The sequence below is a fragment of the Miniopterus schreibersii genome, assembly GCF_964146895.1.
Source record: "Miniopterus schreibersii genome assembly, chromosome: 13".
NCBI lineage: Eukaryota > Metazoa > Chordata > Mammalia > Chiroptera > Miniopteridae > Miniopterus > Miniopterus schreibersii.
The window spans coordinates 41,516,148-41,532,964 of NC_138113.1; the positions used below are offsets into that span (position 1 = coordinate 41,516,148).

A 16,817-nucleotide genomic window follows, 5' to 3' on the forward strand; every position below is an offset into this window, starting at 1 on the left:
GCCAAAAAGTATTATTGGTACAAATATCCATAGATTGACAATATACAAAATGTGACATATATCTATCAGAAACTAGAAAAACAACATTGGTCTTGTAATTCCAATTCACTAAAAGACACAAGCTTGAGGTGGGAACAAACTCAGTTAATAGCTGATACAAGAAAATCCAGACCTAGGCTCAATAGGGTTTCCAGAAAGTATGGGAACTAGCAAAGAGTAAAGCCTTTGGATGGGAGTGAATCCCACATGAGGTGAAATAATGCATCAATAGGTATGCAGTACACTGGAATGGAGAACATAGGAGCAAAGGATATTTGGAGCACCCAGACAGCTAAGTAGTTGACACCGTAATATCTAGCAGTATTTGGGAAAGTCCCAAGTACCAGGCAGGGGTTGGAGGGATTCCAGCCTTTAAATTAAAGTGACAGTAACAAAGCATCCAGGGATACATGGACTGGGTATGTTTCATCAAGAAAAGTCCTACTTATCCCAATGGGTACAAAATGCAGGAAGTGGATCTATGGGACAAGACAATACCCTGACTGCAAAAAGAGGACTTCAGGTCAGGATAGAGCTTGATGATAAGTTTCAGACTGTCAGACTAAACTTCTTTATGTTCCTCCCCCTGCATTTGATATTCTTTTAGCGGTTAAGATGATGCTGAGCCCAAAAGCTACAGTTAAATGGCTGGAACTATGGAGAGAAAATAGTTATAGAGGCTGAGAACCAGGAAAGGCCTAATAAAGAGTTTGTCTAGATAGAACTGAACGTTGGAACTGAATATTTTAACATGTAATCATTTTACTACTACCAGAATTCATCTTACCACACTTTCCCCAGTCTTGCACCACCCATCTTATCCTGCAGTAGCTATGGATTCTTTTGATTTCCATGGGAACACAGAAAGAAAAGAGACTGGTCTGGCTTGCAGGTATTTAACATATACTGTTAGCCTCAGGTTACATACTAGTATCATGGAAGTTGGCGATCTGAGATATGAAGCTTAGGGGGGAACCTTGAAAAAAATTTAAAAGTTTAAGCCATATCTCTAACTGCAACACCACTCACTGTGTTTCTTCTCAGATAAGCATCATCCCCCATCTTTGGAAAAACTCATATCTCATAAAAAGAAAAGTGGGCCTATAAATGAAATATGTCTCTTTGGAGATTCCATCTATGAGCTGCCCTCTTATGGGCTCTTGGCATCTTGTGTCATACACTCCTACTCACTGGCAGTAAAAAGGCTCCAGGAAGACTGATCTGGGCACCCCTAAAAGCTTACCATCAAGAAAAATGATTAGATGCACAGATTTCCTCCCCAAAACCAGCTTAATCCATATACCAGTGGGGCAAATGTAGGCTTACAGTTGTGAGTACATGAAACAGAGATTATCCTTGTATTCTTGTATTATTTATTAATTCTTATCTATTCCTGGCTCTCCATGAATGTCCTGTCTTTCTCTAACTATTCGCCTTTTCATTTTTCCCTGGCCTTTCACCCAAGTACGGCAGGCAGAGAACTCTGAGGCCAAAAATTCTACAGTGGCTGTTTGCAACGGGGGAGGAGGCTGCAGTAACTGCCACACTGGATACATGTTATGTGAGAAGGAAAAAAGATAATATGGTGACTGCCCCTCATATATAAAAGAGCAGGATGGCAGCATGCTTATGTGGCCCTGGAACCAGAGGTTGCAAGTTATGGGCAGACCAACTGCAACCAAACACTGGAACAGGAAAGGTTTGCAGTCAGCTGGCTCCCAGCTCCTTGGTATTTGCTTCTAATGGGAAGAGTCTGTTTTGGGAAACACCAGACACTGAAAAGACCACTGCTGCTGGAAGTGGACAGCAAGTAACACCCATGAGTGTAAGAATGCAAGATCAAAGCTTGTCTAGAGACCATGCCTGCTACGAAGAAGAAAAAAACCAGAGAAGAGGGCTCAAGTCCAGCCTGGCCCAGGCCAGCCCAGCCCAAGGCAGGCAGGGTCCAAGGAGAGCTAAAAGAGAAGAGCCTTGGGCCGCCTCATTCTCCACATTGGGCACTCACCGGGCTTCACCTTACCATCTAGCCAAATCCCCAAAAGAGCTTTGTAATCCCTTCCCTTGCTCCCCAGAGGCTGCAGTAAATTCCCTAATCAGGTGGGTGGATATGATTCACAACTGTAATTGTGCAACCTAGATGTCCCTTTCCCTTCTCTCTTAGGATATTAACAGTACATATAATGATAAATATACATGTTCTACGATATAATCTAGAGAATATAAGTAACCACTAGCTAATTATATTAACTAATGACCATAATAAACACTGAGATTATTTCCCTAACACAAGGGCCTGGGGAAAGTGAGACTATCATATCTGTGTTGTCAATTAGCACATCTGTCTCCAGAACTCAACCATTTAGGTGATGGTTTAGCTCCCCAACTGCTCCCTCCATCCTATCCTGCCTTCTTCTTGGGAACCTGACCTCCTTATTGGCTCTCTCATCCCTTTAAACTGCCTGCTTTGTGACATCAATCTCCCACCAAACCTGCCACCACCAGTTAGAATCTGGGGTTTCCATGGAGCTGTCTGTAAATAAATTTGGATCATCACAACTGACCAGTGACCAGTGACCAGTGTGACCAGTATCCTTCCTACTGGACACATGCGCTTTCTGGCTCCAGCCACTCAGACACCCTCATCACTTGCATCTACAGTTGATAATTCCTCTTCTCTGACCATGTCAGGTAAGGAAAGAGACCCTTAAGGGTTTTCATTACATATTGTTTGCCCCTAAATTTATCAGTAGAGTCAAAACAGCATAGAACAGCGGGGAAAAGCGTTGATCTAGAAATCTGGATGCCTCATTTCAGTTTTGATTTTGACATTTACTACCTGTGTGACTTTGGACAAGTCACTGACTCTCTCACAAAACCTGTTTTTTCCTGTTACATTAGGATGTCAGATTGGTTGTTCTCTCTAATCCCTTTCTTTTCTAATATTGAGTCTTAAAGGACACCCATATAGAAAATGAAATCAAGACTTCTGGAGAGTGTTTCAACAGAAACAGAGAAAACCTAGGTGACGTAGAAAACTAGCTATACATATAGACAGTCTCCCGCCACTAATGTTTCAACATTAGGATTTTAAGTTTAGTGCTGTTCAAAAAGTAATATTCACGTGTTTTTGGAGTTTTCTATCCACACTAGGTGAACTGAGAAAATAGGGAGAGAGGAAGGAGAGTACTGGACTATAGGGGGACAAGTATTTCAATGTAAGAAAGTTTAGTATTGTTTTCATCAGCACAGGCCAACAGGAACCAAGAGGGAGGGAGAAACCTAAGCATGAAGGAGGGGAAACTCTAAGAATGAAGAGGAGAGCACGGAAGAGCTCTCAAGAGCAAAACAGGTAGTTTGCAATGGAATGTTGAAGGGAACCAAAGATTTTAAATTGAAACAGAAAGTGCAGGGTGAAATGTGCTCAGAGTAGGGCATAATAACATTGGTTTTAGCAAATGCTTACATTAATAGCCTAGAAAGGAAAGTAAGGCCAGAACAGGGTATCACTAGGCCAAGCAGCATATCAAAAAAGTCATATTCAGTTGTCTGTTTTTCTATTGCTTCTCTGAACATGGGCGGCACTTGACACTTTTGAGTATAAACATTTAAAAATGTATTTTAGAAATGTTTTCTATAAACAAGAAACTAATAAAGGTGGTTATCTAGGGGACAGGAGGAAAACAGAATATTCAGTGTTTCACTTGATTTGGACTTTTGAACTATGTAGATGCTTTCTCTATTAAAAATAAAATTTTAAAAAGTGGCATATCCTAACTTGAATCAGAAAGACTAATTCCTTTGGGTGACAAGTATGTTCCAAGTCAAAGCTGCTTGTCATCTTTAGTTATTTTCTCCTGAACACAGAGAGCACTGAGAAGCAGCCATCATCTCATTTTAGAGCTTCGCTACCAAAGGATAAAAAAGAAAAGTGAAGCCCCAGATCTCTAACTTCCAATTGACTTAAAAACAATTTTGTGGGGTCTCTACAGTAAACATTTTTTAATTGGATTCCAGCAATGATGCTTTTTAAGCCTTTGGGTACAACATTTCCCTGGATGTTGAAGAATGTAATTTAGGCTTTAAGATAAATATATAAACTTTCAGGGTACTTTTTTAGTGTTCTTCACTGTTTGTTATGTGGTTATATTAACTGAAATCTGTATTTCTACTAGACTTAATATGTTACTTGCTGGGTAATATTCAGAAGAACATGAATGAGCAGAATAATGGAATTTCTTTGCATGTATTTTGCTCTCTGCTTTATATTTTTACTGAAATATTTGTGTATATATATTGGGGCTGTGTATACATCCACGTTTATGGCTTTTTATGCAGTTTTTACTGATATAGCTTCTCTGTTCACATGTATTGCTAGGAATTCATTCAAAATCACCATGTATTGGGGTTGTTTTTGGTTATAGTATTCACGAAAATAGAATAGGCAAAATTCACTCTTATAACACTGCATGTGTGAAATAGAACTTCATTCATTGGTCAATTTATTATGTTTTGATGCTTGCTACAATGCCTCAATTTTCATTAATGTCTATGTATTTCCTTGCAGTTCTGAGATATGTTGTTCATGATTTTTCTCTTCATCTTTCCAGAACTTTCATCTTCTTCCATATAAAGTATATGTAATATATCGTTTATTCATGTATGAATTATTATTGTTATTATTATAACAACTTTATAGATGACTAACCCAAAGCTCAAAGAGTTTAAATAATGTTTTTCTTTCAAAAAGAACTTCTTGAGAAACTCTCTCTCAGATAGTCATTTAGAGGTAGGATCAGAAAACAGGCTTCAAGAGAGTAAGAATGACCCTTTAAATTTAGCACCTGCACTGAACCATGTGCGAGTTCTAGGGAACAGCATGTGAACTGTGCAGGCAACATGGGGTCTTGAAGATTACAAAGGCAAGAGCTGTACTGTTTTCTCATGGACAAAAGGACCCCTATATTAGAAGCTCTACTGCTCCCAGTTTGGGGCAGAATAATGCTCAGAGCAGAGCCCTGGCAAGAAAGTCAGGACGCTTAGGTTATGGAGCCTGGAAATAATACTGACAGAATGGGAGAACTTGAACAGGTCTATCTGACCTCTCTGAGTCTGTTTCCTCACTCATAAAGTAAGAATGTTAGAACAGAGGTTTCCCTAAAGAATCCTGGTTCTAAAATGCTTCAATTCTAAGGAAGAGCATAGAAATCAATACTAGTGCAGGCTCAAGGGAAACATAAGGCAGGGAGCGATAGCTTCTAGCCTAGAGAGCAATGTATGCACCACACCACTTGAGTCTTCTGCACAGTTTTGCCCAAGTTGGGAGCCCGGGCAGTTCATACACAAAAGTAAAAAACTGTTCCAGCACTTACAACCAGCATACACTGATTTCTGATACTTCAGTGAGTGTTGGTATTAGAGACTTTCTGATAGGACCAATCTTAAGTTAATGCAATTCTATAAACATAGTGAGTGGTTTTCAACCTCTGAGTTCTTCATCACCCTCTTTGTCCCTTACAGAGAATTTCCAAAATCCACCTTTACTTGGAGCTTCAAAGTCTCTGCAGCTCTCTCTGCCTGCAGTGAGCAATGCAGCCTCCCTAGCAGGAAGCGTCTGCAATTTCTCCAGAGTCTCTGCTCCAGCCGTCAGTTCAGCATGGCTACTACCACCAGCTTCTGGCACCTCTTTCCAACCACTAATGGGCAGTGCCTACCTTTACCAACATTCTAGCACAACTATGTTGTCTGGAGTGACTGGCCAGAGCCAGATTTCCACTTCGGCTGCTTCCAATCCTGGTCTTTTGGAGTGGGCTCTCACAGGAGGCACTGAAAAGAAGTCGTCGTCACTCAGAGACTTCGCTGTGACTGTCATTGACCAGGACACAGCTGTTTCTTCCATGTCTATGGCATCCCAGTACAGTAAAACCACAGATGCTGGTAACATGGTCCCTCTGTATCCATCCCTTTCTGCCAGCCTTGTTCAGGGGGCACCATCTCAGATTCCAAATCAGGGACATAGCCTGTCACTTCCCTACCAGGAAGGAAGTCAGGTGTATTACTATAATCAAGGCACACTGAGGCCTCTGCTCTCTGGAGAGCGGGGTCCCTACCTGCAATCCTATGGCTCTATGTCTTACACAGAGAGCAGGGCCTCTGCCCCTCAACCAGAAATGGTCATGGTGCTAAAGGAGGTCCAGCCCACAAATGTGATGCCACCAGCCTCGACCTCTGCAATTTACTACTCTGTGCCTGCTCAGCCCATCACAGACACCAGTTTTCAAGGTGAGTACCAACAGCAAGAGGGAAGAGAAATAGGGTCAGCATTCAAATATGGGGTCAACCTACACCTGGAAGTGGCAAGTCCACACACACATAAGATTTAAGTCCTGTGATCCTATAACTACTGCCCACAGTCAGTGCTCTCCATTTTCAGACTTTGTGAGAACTTAATAGAGGTGGAAAGGCAGACACTATAACAGCCATGTATGCTGCATGTGTGAGAACCCCAAGAGCATGCTGAGGGATCCCACACTTTTCAGTGCTCTGTCTGATTAGTCCCCCTATACTACCACACTGTAATGAACTCCCTTCCCTTATTCTCCTTGGAAGGAATTTCAAACTCTTATTGTGACAGTGACAGTTTAACTTTCCCTCACGTCCTTAGTTTACACCAGGGTTTAAGACCTTGTGTTCCAAGATCTTGGCCAAAGCAAGCAGGCTAAGAATCTGTCCTTGCTTATTGATTCCAGCAGGAAGAGCTCCATTCCCTCTCCTAGTCCCTGGTGTGTGTGAAGTGTTCTTCTTCCCTCAGGAAAGTGGGGAGAATTAGAAGGATTCGGTAAGAACAATGCTAGACTTGTGAAGCATTTAAAAAATCACTTTTACTTTTTATTTGACTTACCACAACCTTGTGAAATACAAAGAATGCCATGAAAATGACATCAGATGATCACCAGTGAGAACTAGAACAGTTGCCTCCTATCTCCTAGCACAGGGCACTGCCCATGATCCTTCAGATGAGCTAGTAGGAATGCCTTTCCCATTGCTGGAAGGTGCATGATCGTTGCATTGCTAGCGACACAGGAGCACCTTACTAACCAGGGACTGACTGACTTCCCCTTGATTCCTTTGTAGTGATGGAGACTTCCCTGGGGATGGAGACTTCCCTGGGACTGCAACCTTCAAGCCAAACATTCTGTCTCCCACAGACTCCAGAATTCCCCAAGTCCTGCAGCAGCAGCAATATTCAGATCCTTGAGAGTATCCCACCACCTGAGCTTGGGGACATTGCAACAGCAGCTCCAGTCCAGAGTCCTAGTATTTTCCTGGCACTGCCTCCAGCTCCAAGTCAGGAAATGAAAGAAAATAAGAATTTGGATGATATTAAAACTGTGCTTTCAGAGCCTCTGGATGCCTACCAGATCCCAACAGAAAACCAAGATCCTCCACTACTCCCTTTAGAAATCCCTGATATTCACCAGCTCCTGGCCTGCATTGATCCCCTTGGCCAAGAGGAGCAGCCTGGTTGTGAAAATGCTGGTCTGGGAAAGAATAGGTTAAGTCTTAAGGGCCAAGGCACACTTGGGAATGGGACTGAATCTAATGATGGTTTTGCAGACATCGCTACACTGGTGGAGGATATTCAACTCCCACAGGTCTTAAATTCCTTGGATGACCTCGATCAATCCAAAGGTCCCAAGGTGATCAAAACCAAAGACACCAGATCCATCCAGTTGAACGAGGTGCAGAAAAAGTCAAGTGGCATAAAGGCTCCCTCTGATCAAACTGGGAAGAACAAACATAAAGCCTCTGAGCCAATCAGTGGTGCTCCTAAGGCCAAAATCAAGCCTGAGAGCCCAGACTGCATGTTCCTGGGAGAAGTGGCTGTTTGCAATGCTGCAGCCAGTGACAGGGCTCCTGAGAACACGGCCAAGCTTTCTAACAGCAAACCTCAGAAAGCTGCCCCCAGCAAGATCAGCAAAACTAAGAGCCATGGGCAGGAAAAGACCAAAAGAACCAAAGAAAACAACTCCAAGAAAGCTGGAGAGAGTAAGCAGTCAGGGAACAAAGCAAAAGCAGAGGAGAAGCCAACCATTCCCAAGATGAAGAGAAAGAAAAATCAACCTGAGCTGACCCAAGAGACCTTCAAAAAGCCTCGGAGCTCCCTAGGTATGCACATGCTGGAGTCTGTGCAGGTTTTTCATGCACTGGGGAAGAAGAGTGATAAGAAAACTGAACTCCCTTCCTCTCGGACCTTGGGGAACTCAAGCAACCCCAAAGGCTCCCAACCATCCTTAGCTATGAAACGATGGCTGGATACCCCTCGTGAGGGCAAAGGTCCTGAGAAAGCTCAAGTCAAACGCCAGAAAGTGGAGAGCAGTGCTGAAAAAGAGTGTTCATCTCCATCTGAGTATGAGCTGCCACCTCCTGGGAAGGTCAAGTTGGTACCTTTGGTTTTCCCAACCTTGGACAAGCCTCAAGCTCGACCTGTTCCTCGCAGGGCACAGCCTCTGGCACGTCGGCCTGCTGTGGCTAACTCTGCCCAGCCTGGTTCTAATTCAGCTCAACCTACTGCAGTCAATTCGTACCAGGCAACTCCTGCATCTATGACAGATCCTGCCAGACCATCTCTGCCAATTTCAACCAACCCTGGCCAGCCTGGTTCTAACTCAGCTCAACCTACTGCAGTCAATTCATCTAAGCCAACTCCTGCATCTTTGACAGGTCCTGCCAGACCAGCTCGGCCAATTTCAACCAACCCAGTCCAACCAGGTTTGACCAACCTTGCCCAGCCTGGTTCTAACTCTGCTCAACCCACTGCAGTTAATTCATCTCAGCCAACTCCTGCATCTTTAACAGGTCCTGCAAGACCAGCTCAGCCCATTTTGACGAACCCAGCCCAACCAGGTTTGACCAACATTGCCCAGCCTGGTTCTAATTCTGCTCAACCTACTGCAGCCAATTCATCCCAGCCAACTCCTGCATCTTTGACAGGTCCTGCCAGACCAGCTCAGCAAATTTCAACCAACCCAGCCAGACCAGGTTGGACCAACCCTAACCGGCCTAGTGTCCCTCAGTGTGCAGCTTCTCGGCCTGCGCCCTACAAAACGTCAACTTGCGCTTCTTTCCAGCGGGAGCCTGTTCGCCCTGCTGTGACCAAGCCCTGGACCCCACCCAAGCCTCCAAACCAATATCTACTCCAGGATTTTGCCCGCCAACCCCTTCCATGGAGGAAACCCGATGTTCTTGGGCCAGTCATGTCAATGCCCATTACAAATGAGCAGAGGCCAGAGCGAGAGGCCATGAAGAGGAAGGCTCAACTAGAGCGGGAGAATGCTGCCAAATACACCTCTTTGGGGAAAGTGCAGTATTTCATCGAGAGGGAAAAAGAAATGGAGATTTCTCTATACTACGGCTATGCAAAATAAGAGATGCTAGTAATATTGGTGGCACTCTAGATACCAGCTATTTTCCCATAGATAGATGTAAATTTCTCTATTCTGATATGTTTTAAAGCTTAAAAATGAATAAATAAATGCAATAGAATTAGTAGATGAATAATAAAGAAGCCTTTTGAGGTTTGAGATGCTGTTAACTGTAGTTTTTCTTTGGTGGGGTGGGGATCAAAAGCCTCATGAGAGCAAAAGAATTGGAAGTTGGGTGAATGAGGGACAAGGTGTAAGACTGAGGAAAAAGGAACGAATTTTGTCTATGGCTAGAAAGGCCCAAAGGGGAGAGATGTTATGGGTTTATTAAAAGAAACAGGAGGGGGGGAAATGGCAGAAGTAAGAAGCAGGGTCTGAGGTTAAGGTTAAAAGGGTAAAATTTGAATAGAGGAAGATGGCAGAAGATGAGTTTAGGTTGGCCAGGAGAAATGGAAAATGTCTCTCGTGGAGGCTGGCCTTATGTCTCATGACCACCAGGTAACTATTTTAGAAAACATATTCTGGACACATTTCCAAAAGGTTTGGGTTGCCTTCACCAGGTAGGATTGTCGTTAAGGAAGGTGAGTACAAATCAGGGGAATCTACCAGATAAATAGCAAGGGTTTAGAGTTATCCTTAGGGCAGCTGATAACAGAGGTCTAGTCAAGTGAACTGCTGCAGTAGGAGGCCCACCCTACTGGGTAAATCACCACTTTCTCAATATCTGTGCATCAGGCCCACTAATGCACTCTTGTATTATATTAGTTTAGTCTTCAAGAGTTCTGACATTTTTTTTCTATTATTATTAATTCTGTCCCGAGTTTGATCATCTCAAATAATTCTTATTTATGTTGTTCTTTTATCTTTATTATGGTAAGATGATAATACAGAATTTACCATTTTAACAGTTTTAAATTGTACAATTCAGTCACATTTAGTACATTCACGACATTATGAAACCATCACTACCATCAAATTAAAAATAATTATGTCAGCCCTAGGCTGTTTTGCTCAGTGGTTAGAGTGTTGGCTTGTGGACTGAAGTGTCCCAGGTTCAATTCCAGTCAAGGGCACACACCTCAGTTGCAGGCTCGATCCCTAGCTCCAGGCCCCAGTCGGACACATGAGGGAGGCAGCCAATCAATGTGTCCCTCTCACATCGATGTTTCTCTCCCCCTCCCTCCCTCCCTCTCTCTCTCTCTCCCTCTCTCTGAAAAGCACTGGAAAAAATATCCTCGGGTGAGGATTAATAATAATAATAATAATGTCAAAAGACTGAGCAGGACTTCAGAAAGATGGAGGGAGTAGGACAGTTTTTGAATCTCCCCAAACCCTGTCATGGAAATAGGTCAACTGAAATCAAACACCCATGAGTAGATTTTACCAGAATTTACAGAACTTTTCATCATTCCAAACAGAAATGCCATCCCCTTTAAATAACAACTTCCCATTCCCTCCTCCCCCATGTCCTTTCATCTCTTGCAATGTTTTTCCTCAGGTCTTTTAGCTCATTTTGAAATAGCAGTTTTGATCTGTTTTGTGGGCTTGTCTTTTCCCACCTGTATCATGGGTGGAGAAAATCTATTCTGCTCCTTTGTAAGGGATTTGATCTCAATCCAGTTATGTATTTTTAGGTGAAATCAGTTTTAATGCATGTAGAAAAGGAGTTGAAGTTAAGGACCCCTTTTCTAACTTCATAGAACTTTAGTGGTATTCAGGAGCATGGGGCTTGCCTTCTGAGGTTTCCTGGCTCTCTCCCTCTCCCCGACTTTATCAGGACATTTTCACTTTGTAGTCTGTAGTTCCCCCCAGCAGTGTCCCCTCTGTGTGGAAAGGAGCTCTAGTGCTCAGTGTCAAGGTATAGAGGCCCTAGACTGCTCCAGTCCTTTACACTCTCTCCATGGCCCCTTGTACTGACTCAGGTTGTGGTTGGGAAAAACCCCTTCCAGTCTCAGCTGCTATCTCAACTTGGCAACAGTGCTCTCCGGTGACTACTGCTGGTATTTTGAAGGGCTACTGCCCTCATGTCCATCAGATGCTTCCTCCTGACTGACACTTCCTCTGGTGCAGATGCTAAGAACAGGCAGGCCTACGCCGGGTGGTGGTTGTCTGCTCCACCCGCTTACTTTGGGGTTTCTAGTTTCGAGGTAAATGCTACCCATGGGCATTTGGTTTGGATTGGTTTATTTCCATGAGAGGGTTTGGGGAAATTTTAAAACTATGTCTCTGCCTCTATCTTTCTTAAATTCTGCTCCATCCTTCGATAATTATTTTTTAAATTTAGGGGCCCTGAATTATCAGTTCCCCAAAGCAGAGCCGCAGAGCCCCATTTGCCCCACCCTCATAGTGTCCCCTCTGTGTGGGAAGGAGGGGCCAGACAAGACTTCGTGGGTCTCCTGTCTAATATGGCACCTCACGTCTCTATTGGCTCAGACCATTTTTTAATAATGAGGCAAAACACAGCAACCTAAACAGCTTGTGGGCAGAGGGCCATTTGGCCACCGCGAGAGGTGGACCAAGCCTGGGGGCAGGTGGAGAGTCTGTACACAGCCACTGGTCAGGAATGTGTGTACCTTTTCCTTTCTTCATTCCTCTCTCTTTGTCTTCTTTTCTAAACATGCACAAAACAGCATCTCCCATCTGCCTCCTCCCCAGACACACACACACACACAATACAAAAAACTGGTCCATACACAGTTTCCTTCATCCTCCATTCATGGTAATACCATTTTTCCAGTTGCTCAGTCCAGGAACCTTTGAAATTCTTGGACTCCTCTCTCCGCCAACCACACATCCAGAACATCAGCAAATTCCATCTGCCTTACCTTCAAACTGTATCAAAAACTTGTCCACTTCTGACCGCTTTCCTCCATTTCCAATCCAGACCAAGTCTCCATCATTTCCTGCCTGGATTACTGGGATGGCCTCCTAGCTCAGAGTTTCCCAAACTTTGTAGATTCACACAACACTTGGTATCTTACCTCTAGGCAAAAATAAAATAAAATAAAAAACAATAGTCCCATTTATTAAGTAGTTTGGTGCCAACAATTTAATAAATATTGATGCCTGTAGTAGGCTGGATAATGGCCAGCCAAAGAGATCAGGTGCTAACCCCTGAAATCTGTAAATATTACTATTTTTTCGGAAAAGGGTCTCTGCATAAGTGATTAAATGAAGGGTCTTCAGGTGGGAAGGTTAGCCCGGATTATCAGGGTGAGCTGAGCCATAAATGCAACCCATGTGTCCCTATCAAATGGAGGCACAAGGAGATTTGATGCAGACAGAAGAGGAGAAGGTGATGTGACCATGGAGGCAAAGCCACCAGCCAAGCACTTCCCGCAGCCAGCAGAGGCTGGAAGAGGCATGGAACAAAACCTCCCTCAAGAGCCTCCAGAGGGTGTAGTCCTGCTGACACCTTAATTTGTCCCAGTGACACTGATTTCAAACTTCCCATCTCCAGAACTATAAAAAAATGTATTTCTGCATTTTCTAAGCCACCCAGTTGTGGTCTTTTGTTAGAGCAGCCTCAGGAAAATGCTCCAATGAAGCAATACATTGTACAATAATACAATGACGCAACAACTAAGTAGACATTCAAAAAATAATACACATGAATTAAAAGAAAAATATTCTTATTGTACTTTCAACCAACCACAGTTACTTGCTGATGTGTGACTGTCGGGCACTGTGCAACATCTCAAATCTTGGAATTAAATCAGATACTGCAAGCATCATTTCCTGAACCACGCTGATTTCCAAATTGTGCTTGCTCTTTATTAGAGCTACTGTCAAAAACCCAGCTTCACAAAGATGTGACAACATTGAAAGGAATATAGCATGACCTAATGTTGACACTTGGACTCCCCATCAGGTAGAAGCTGACTCAGTATCTAACAGATGTCAAGTACTGCTGTAAATCCTTCAAAAATTTAAAATACCCTGCTACACCTGGTGAGTTTGCTGTGGTGTCCAGGGGGCACTCCAGTGTACCTTGTGAACCACAGTCCTAACTGGCTTACCTGCTCCCACCCTGGCCTCTCTAAAATTTGCCAACACAGCCACCATAATGATCCTTTCAAAACGTAAGTCAGATCCTGTTTGCCCTTCTGCTCAATCCCTCCCAGGGCTCCTCATTTTTCTGAGAGCCAAAGCCAACATTCCTACAATAGCTTATAAGACCCCACATACACTAGGGGTCAGAAAACTTTTCTATAAAGAGCCAGACAGTAAATATTTTAGTCTTTCTGGGCCAGGTTGTCTCTGTCTCAACTACATGACTCTGCAATTGTAGCATGAAGCAGTCAAAGAAAATATGTAAAGGCATGGCTGTGTTCCAGTATACCTCCATTTACAAAGGCCACACTGTCGCTTGCTGACCCCTGCCCTACCTAATCGACAGTATGCTCCCTTTCACTCACTCCATTCCATTATGCTGAGCCCTTGCTGTTCTTTAAGTACATCAGCAAGCTCTTGGCTCCCGGTTTTGCACTTGCTGTTCCCTTCCTGGAATGCTCTTCTTTCCTCCATGTCTTTCCCACATCTTTTCAGTGAGAGTTTACTTGACCACACTATTTGAAATTGCAACCACTCCCTGCTCTTTTCCTTTCCTTCAATCTGATTCCCTTCATAGAGACCCACTTTGCTCATAGTATTTAGAGTCTTTTAATATACCATGTAACTTACTTGTTATCACAATAATTGTTTATAATCCATTACTCATTACGAGAATGTAAGATCCTGGAGAGCACAGGTTCCCTTTGTCTGCTTTGTTCACTGATAAATGTTCAATGTCTTGAACATGTTTGGCACATAGTAGGTTTTCAATAAATATTAGTTGATTGACTGAGTGAATGTTGTTCTAAGAGTAGAAATATAGTGGCTTGCAATTCTATCTCGCATTCAAAGTTGTAGCACCTGGCCATATGCCAATATGTTTCCAAAGTAAATACATAAACCAAATATAAAATGATAAAATCCCTCCTCCAAGAGAGTCCATTTCAAAAGCCCCAAAGCTCCTCATGTCATTTAACTCTTGTTGAAATTTTCAGTTTTGAGAATGGCACTCTCACTTAAATCAAAAGGCTTTTTTGAGTCATTAGAAAATAAATTATATAACTCATAGTTAACTAGGGGGTAACAAAGGAAGAAAATATGCCTAAAATAAAATTGGCCCCTTATGTACACATTTAAGCACTAATTGTAACAATACACACACATTGGAAAACTTTTGAAGCACGCATAAGAACTCACTTTCCCAACTAGAATTTTTTTCCTTGTAGATGGGAGATACCAGTCTTCAAGCAAACTATAGGTGGAGCTCCAAACCTCGGATTCATCATGTTACTGGTTTTACTGTAGACTGCTTCTCAAGGAGGAACTTCATCAGGTAATTCCAACTTCAACAGAAAAGGAACATAATTTGCATGCAGTCGTAAACCACAAATTTAAAAGATCCCAGTACACTTGCTGTATTCCCTGATTTTGAAAAGCTGATCCCACATCTTTTTCTTCCCAAGTATTTACTTTTCAAATTGTATTTGTCATTTTATCTGCCCAATGAGTTTACAGCAAAACTTTTAATAATACAATTTGTTTTTAGTAAACATCCCATTTCTGTTTTCAGAGCACTCCAATTCCCTAGCAATGTTCAAGGTGGGCTGTTTTAGTGTCTCAATGCATTAAGCTCACCTAGCACCCCCTTGAGAAGCTTAATCATCTTTAAATTTTTTTTTCATTCTGGCGGCTCTAAGTACTTACTCACCCATGAGGGCCTTAAAAAAACAGGTACTGAGATTTCTTTTTCATTAATGTAGACCCATCACTTAATATAAATCCATGAACATGATAGGTACTCAATAAATATTTGATTAATTAATAAGGCATCTAGCCTTGGAGGATTTCTGCTCCTAATACTAACTGCCTTGTGGAGAAGACTTGGTCCCAAGAGCATCATAACCACTCGTTTTCATTGTTCATCTCAGTTATTACCATAATTGGCTACCTATCCCTGTAATTCATTTTGGAGAAGTGAAATGACATTTAGTTCAACAACACTTGAACATCCGACAATCCTTATTGTCATCTGTGGTTGCACGCTGTTCTAGGCACTAGAAATAGAGCTGAGCAAGTCAGAAAAAGCTCCTATCTTCCTGTAGGTTATATTCTAGGGGGCAATGAAAGACAACAAACAATCCAGACCATAGCAGACAGTGGTAAGGACTATAAAATGAATTCAAATAGGACCTAATGATAGAGGTTGACTGGGTGGCTACTTAGTGTGTGTGGCCAGAAAAGTTCTCTTTGAGGAGATGACATGTAAACTGAGATATGAACGACAAGATGGAGCCAGCCGAGTGAAGATCAGGGTAAGATCACCCAGGAAGAGAAAACAGCTGTGCAAAGGTTTTGACTGGAACAGCAGACGTTTAGACAGTGTGAGCAGAGAGTAGTAAGCAAGGAGAAGAGTCGGAGATGAGGTCAGAGAGAGAAAGGGGGTAGAATCATTTGTAAGCAAGGTTAAGAACTTTGGATTTTTAATTTGCAGTGCCATGGAATTAATTGGAGGGTTTTTTGTTTGTGTATTTGTTTTGTTTTGTGGAGACTTTTCTTTTTTCTTTCTTTTTTTTTTAAAAATATGTTTTTTATTGATTTCAGAGAGAGGAAGGGAGACGGGGAGAGAAATGGAAACATCAATGATGATCGAGAACCACCAATCAGCTGACTCCTGCACTCCCCCTACTGGGGATCAAGTCCAAAACCTAGGCATGTCCCCTGACTGGGAACTGAACTGTGACTGCCTGATCCAGGGGTCGACACTCAACCACTGAGCCACACCGTCTGGGCTAATTGGAAGATTTTAAATCCAGGAGCAATAGAATCTAATTTTTGTTTTAAAAATAATATTAGCTGCTATTGTAAGAATACATTGTAGTAGGTAAGAATGGGTATTATTCCTCAACTAATGAGATTGCCCCTCTAGGTATGGCCCTTATCACAAGAGTAACACGTAGGCAGATGACATCTTCCTGGAGTCTTCCTTGTTCTTGCTCCCCGAGAGCTCATCTGAGACAGTTTTCTATATCCTAATGCTATGTATCAAAAATTTTGTCTTCTAGGAATCCCTTGATGTTTCAGAGGAATGAGCAGATAGGAATAAGCATGTAAGAGTGCAGGAGTCTGTGATATTAGAGTGTGCGAGAGGTCATATGGGGACTGTTCAGGGAAGGTGTTCATGGCTAGGCATGGGCACCATAAGGAAAGAGCACCTCACTTCCTCACCTGGCCTTGGCTCACAAAGTGAGACACTGAAGCCATTTGCTGACAGAATACCTTCCATGCCTGGCCTCCAACCTTTGG

At 42.8% G+C, this 16,817-nt stretch overlaps 1 protein-coding gene across 1 annotated transcript; it reads left to right on the forward strand.

The window, feature by feature from the left end:
- Positions 1–2,645: 2,645 nt before the first annotated feature.
- On the forward strand, positions 2,646–9,464 carry LOC308566252 (uncharacterized protein C2orf78-like; the record flags this gene model as incomplete). The annotated part of the gene is made up of 5 exons (XM_081156423.1): positions 2,646–2,727; positions 5,557–6,318; positions 7,171–8,586; positions 8,809–8,943; positions 9,079–9,464. 5 exons carry the CDS (start codon positions 2,646–2,648, stop codon positions 9,462–9,464), a joined length of 2,781 nt encoding a protein of 926 aa, XP_081012549.1.
- Positions 9,465–16,817: the final 7,353 nt, after the last annotated feature.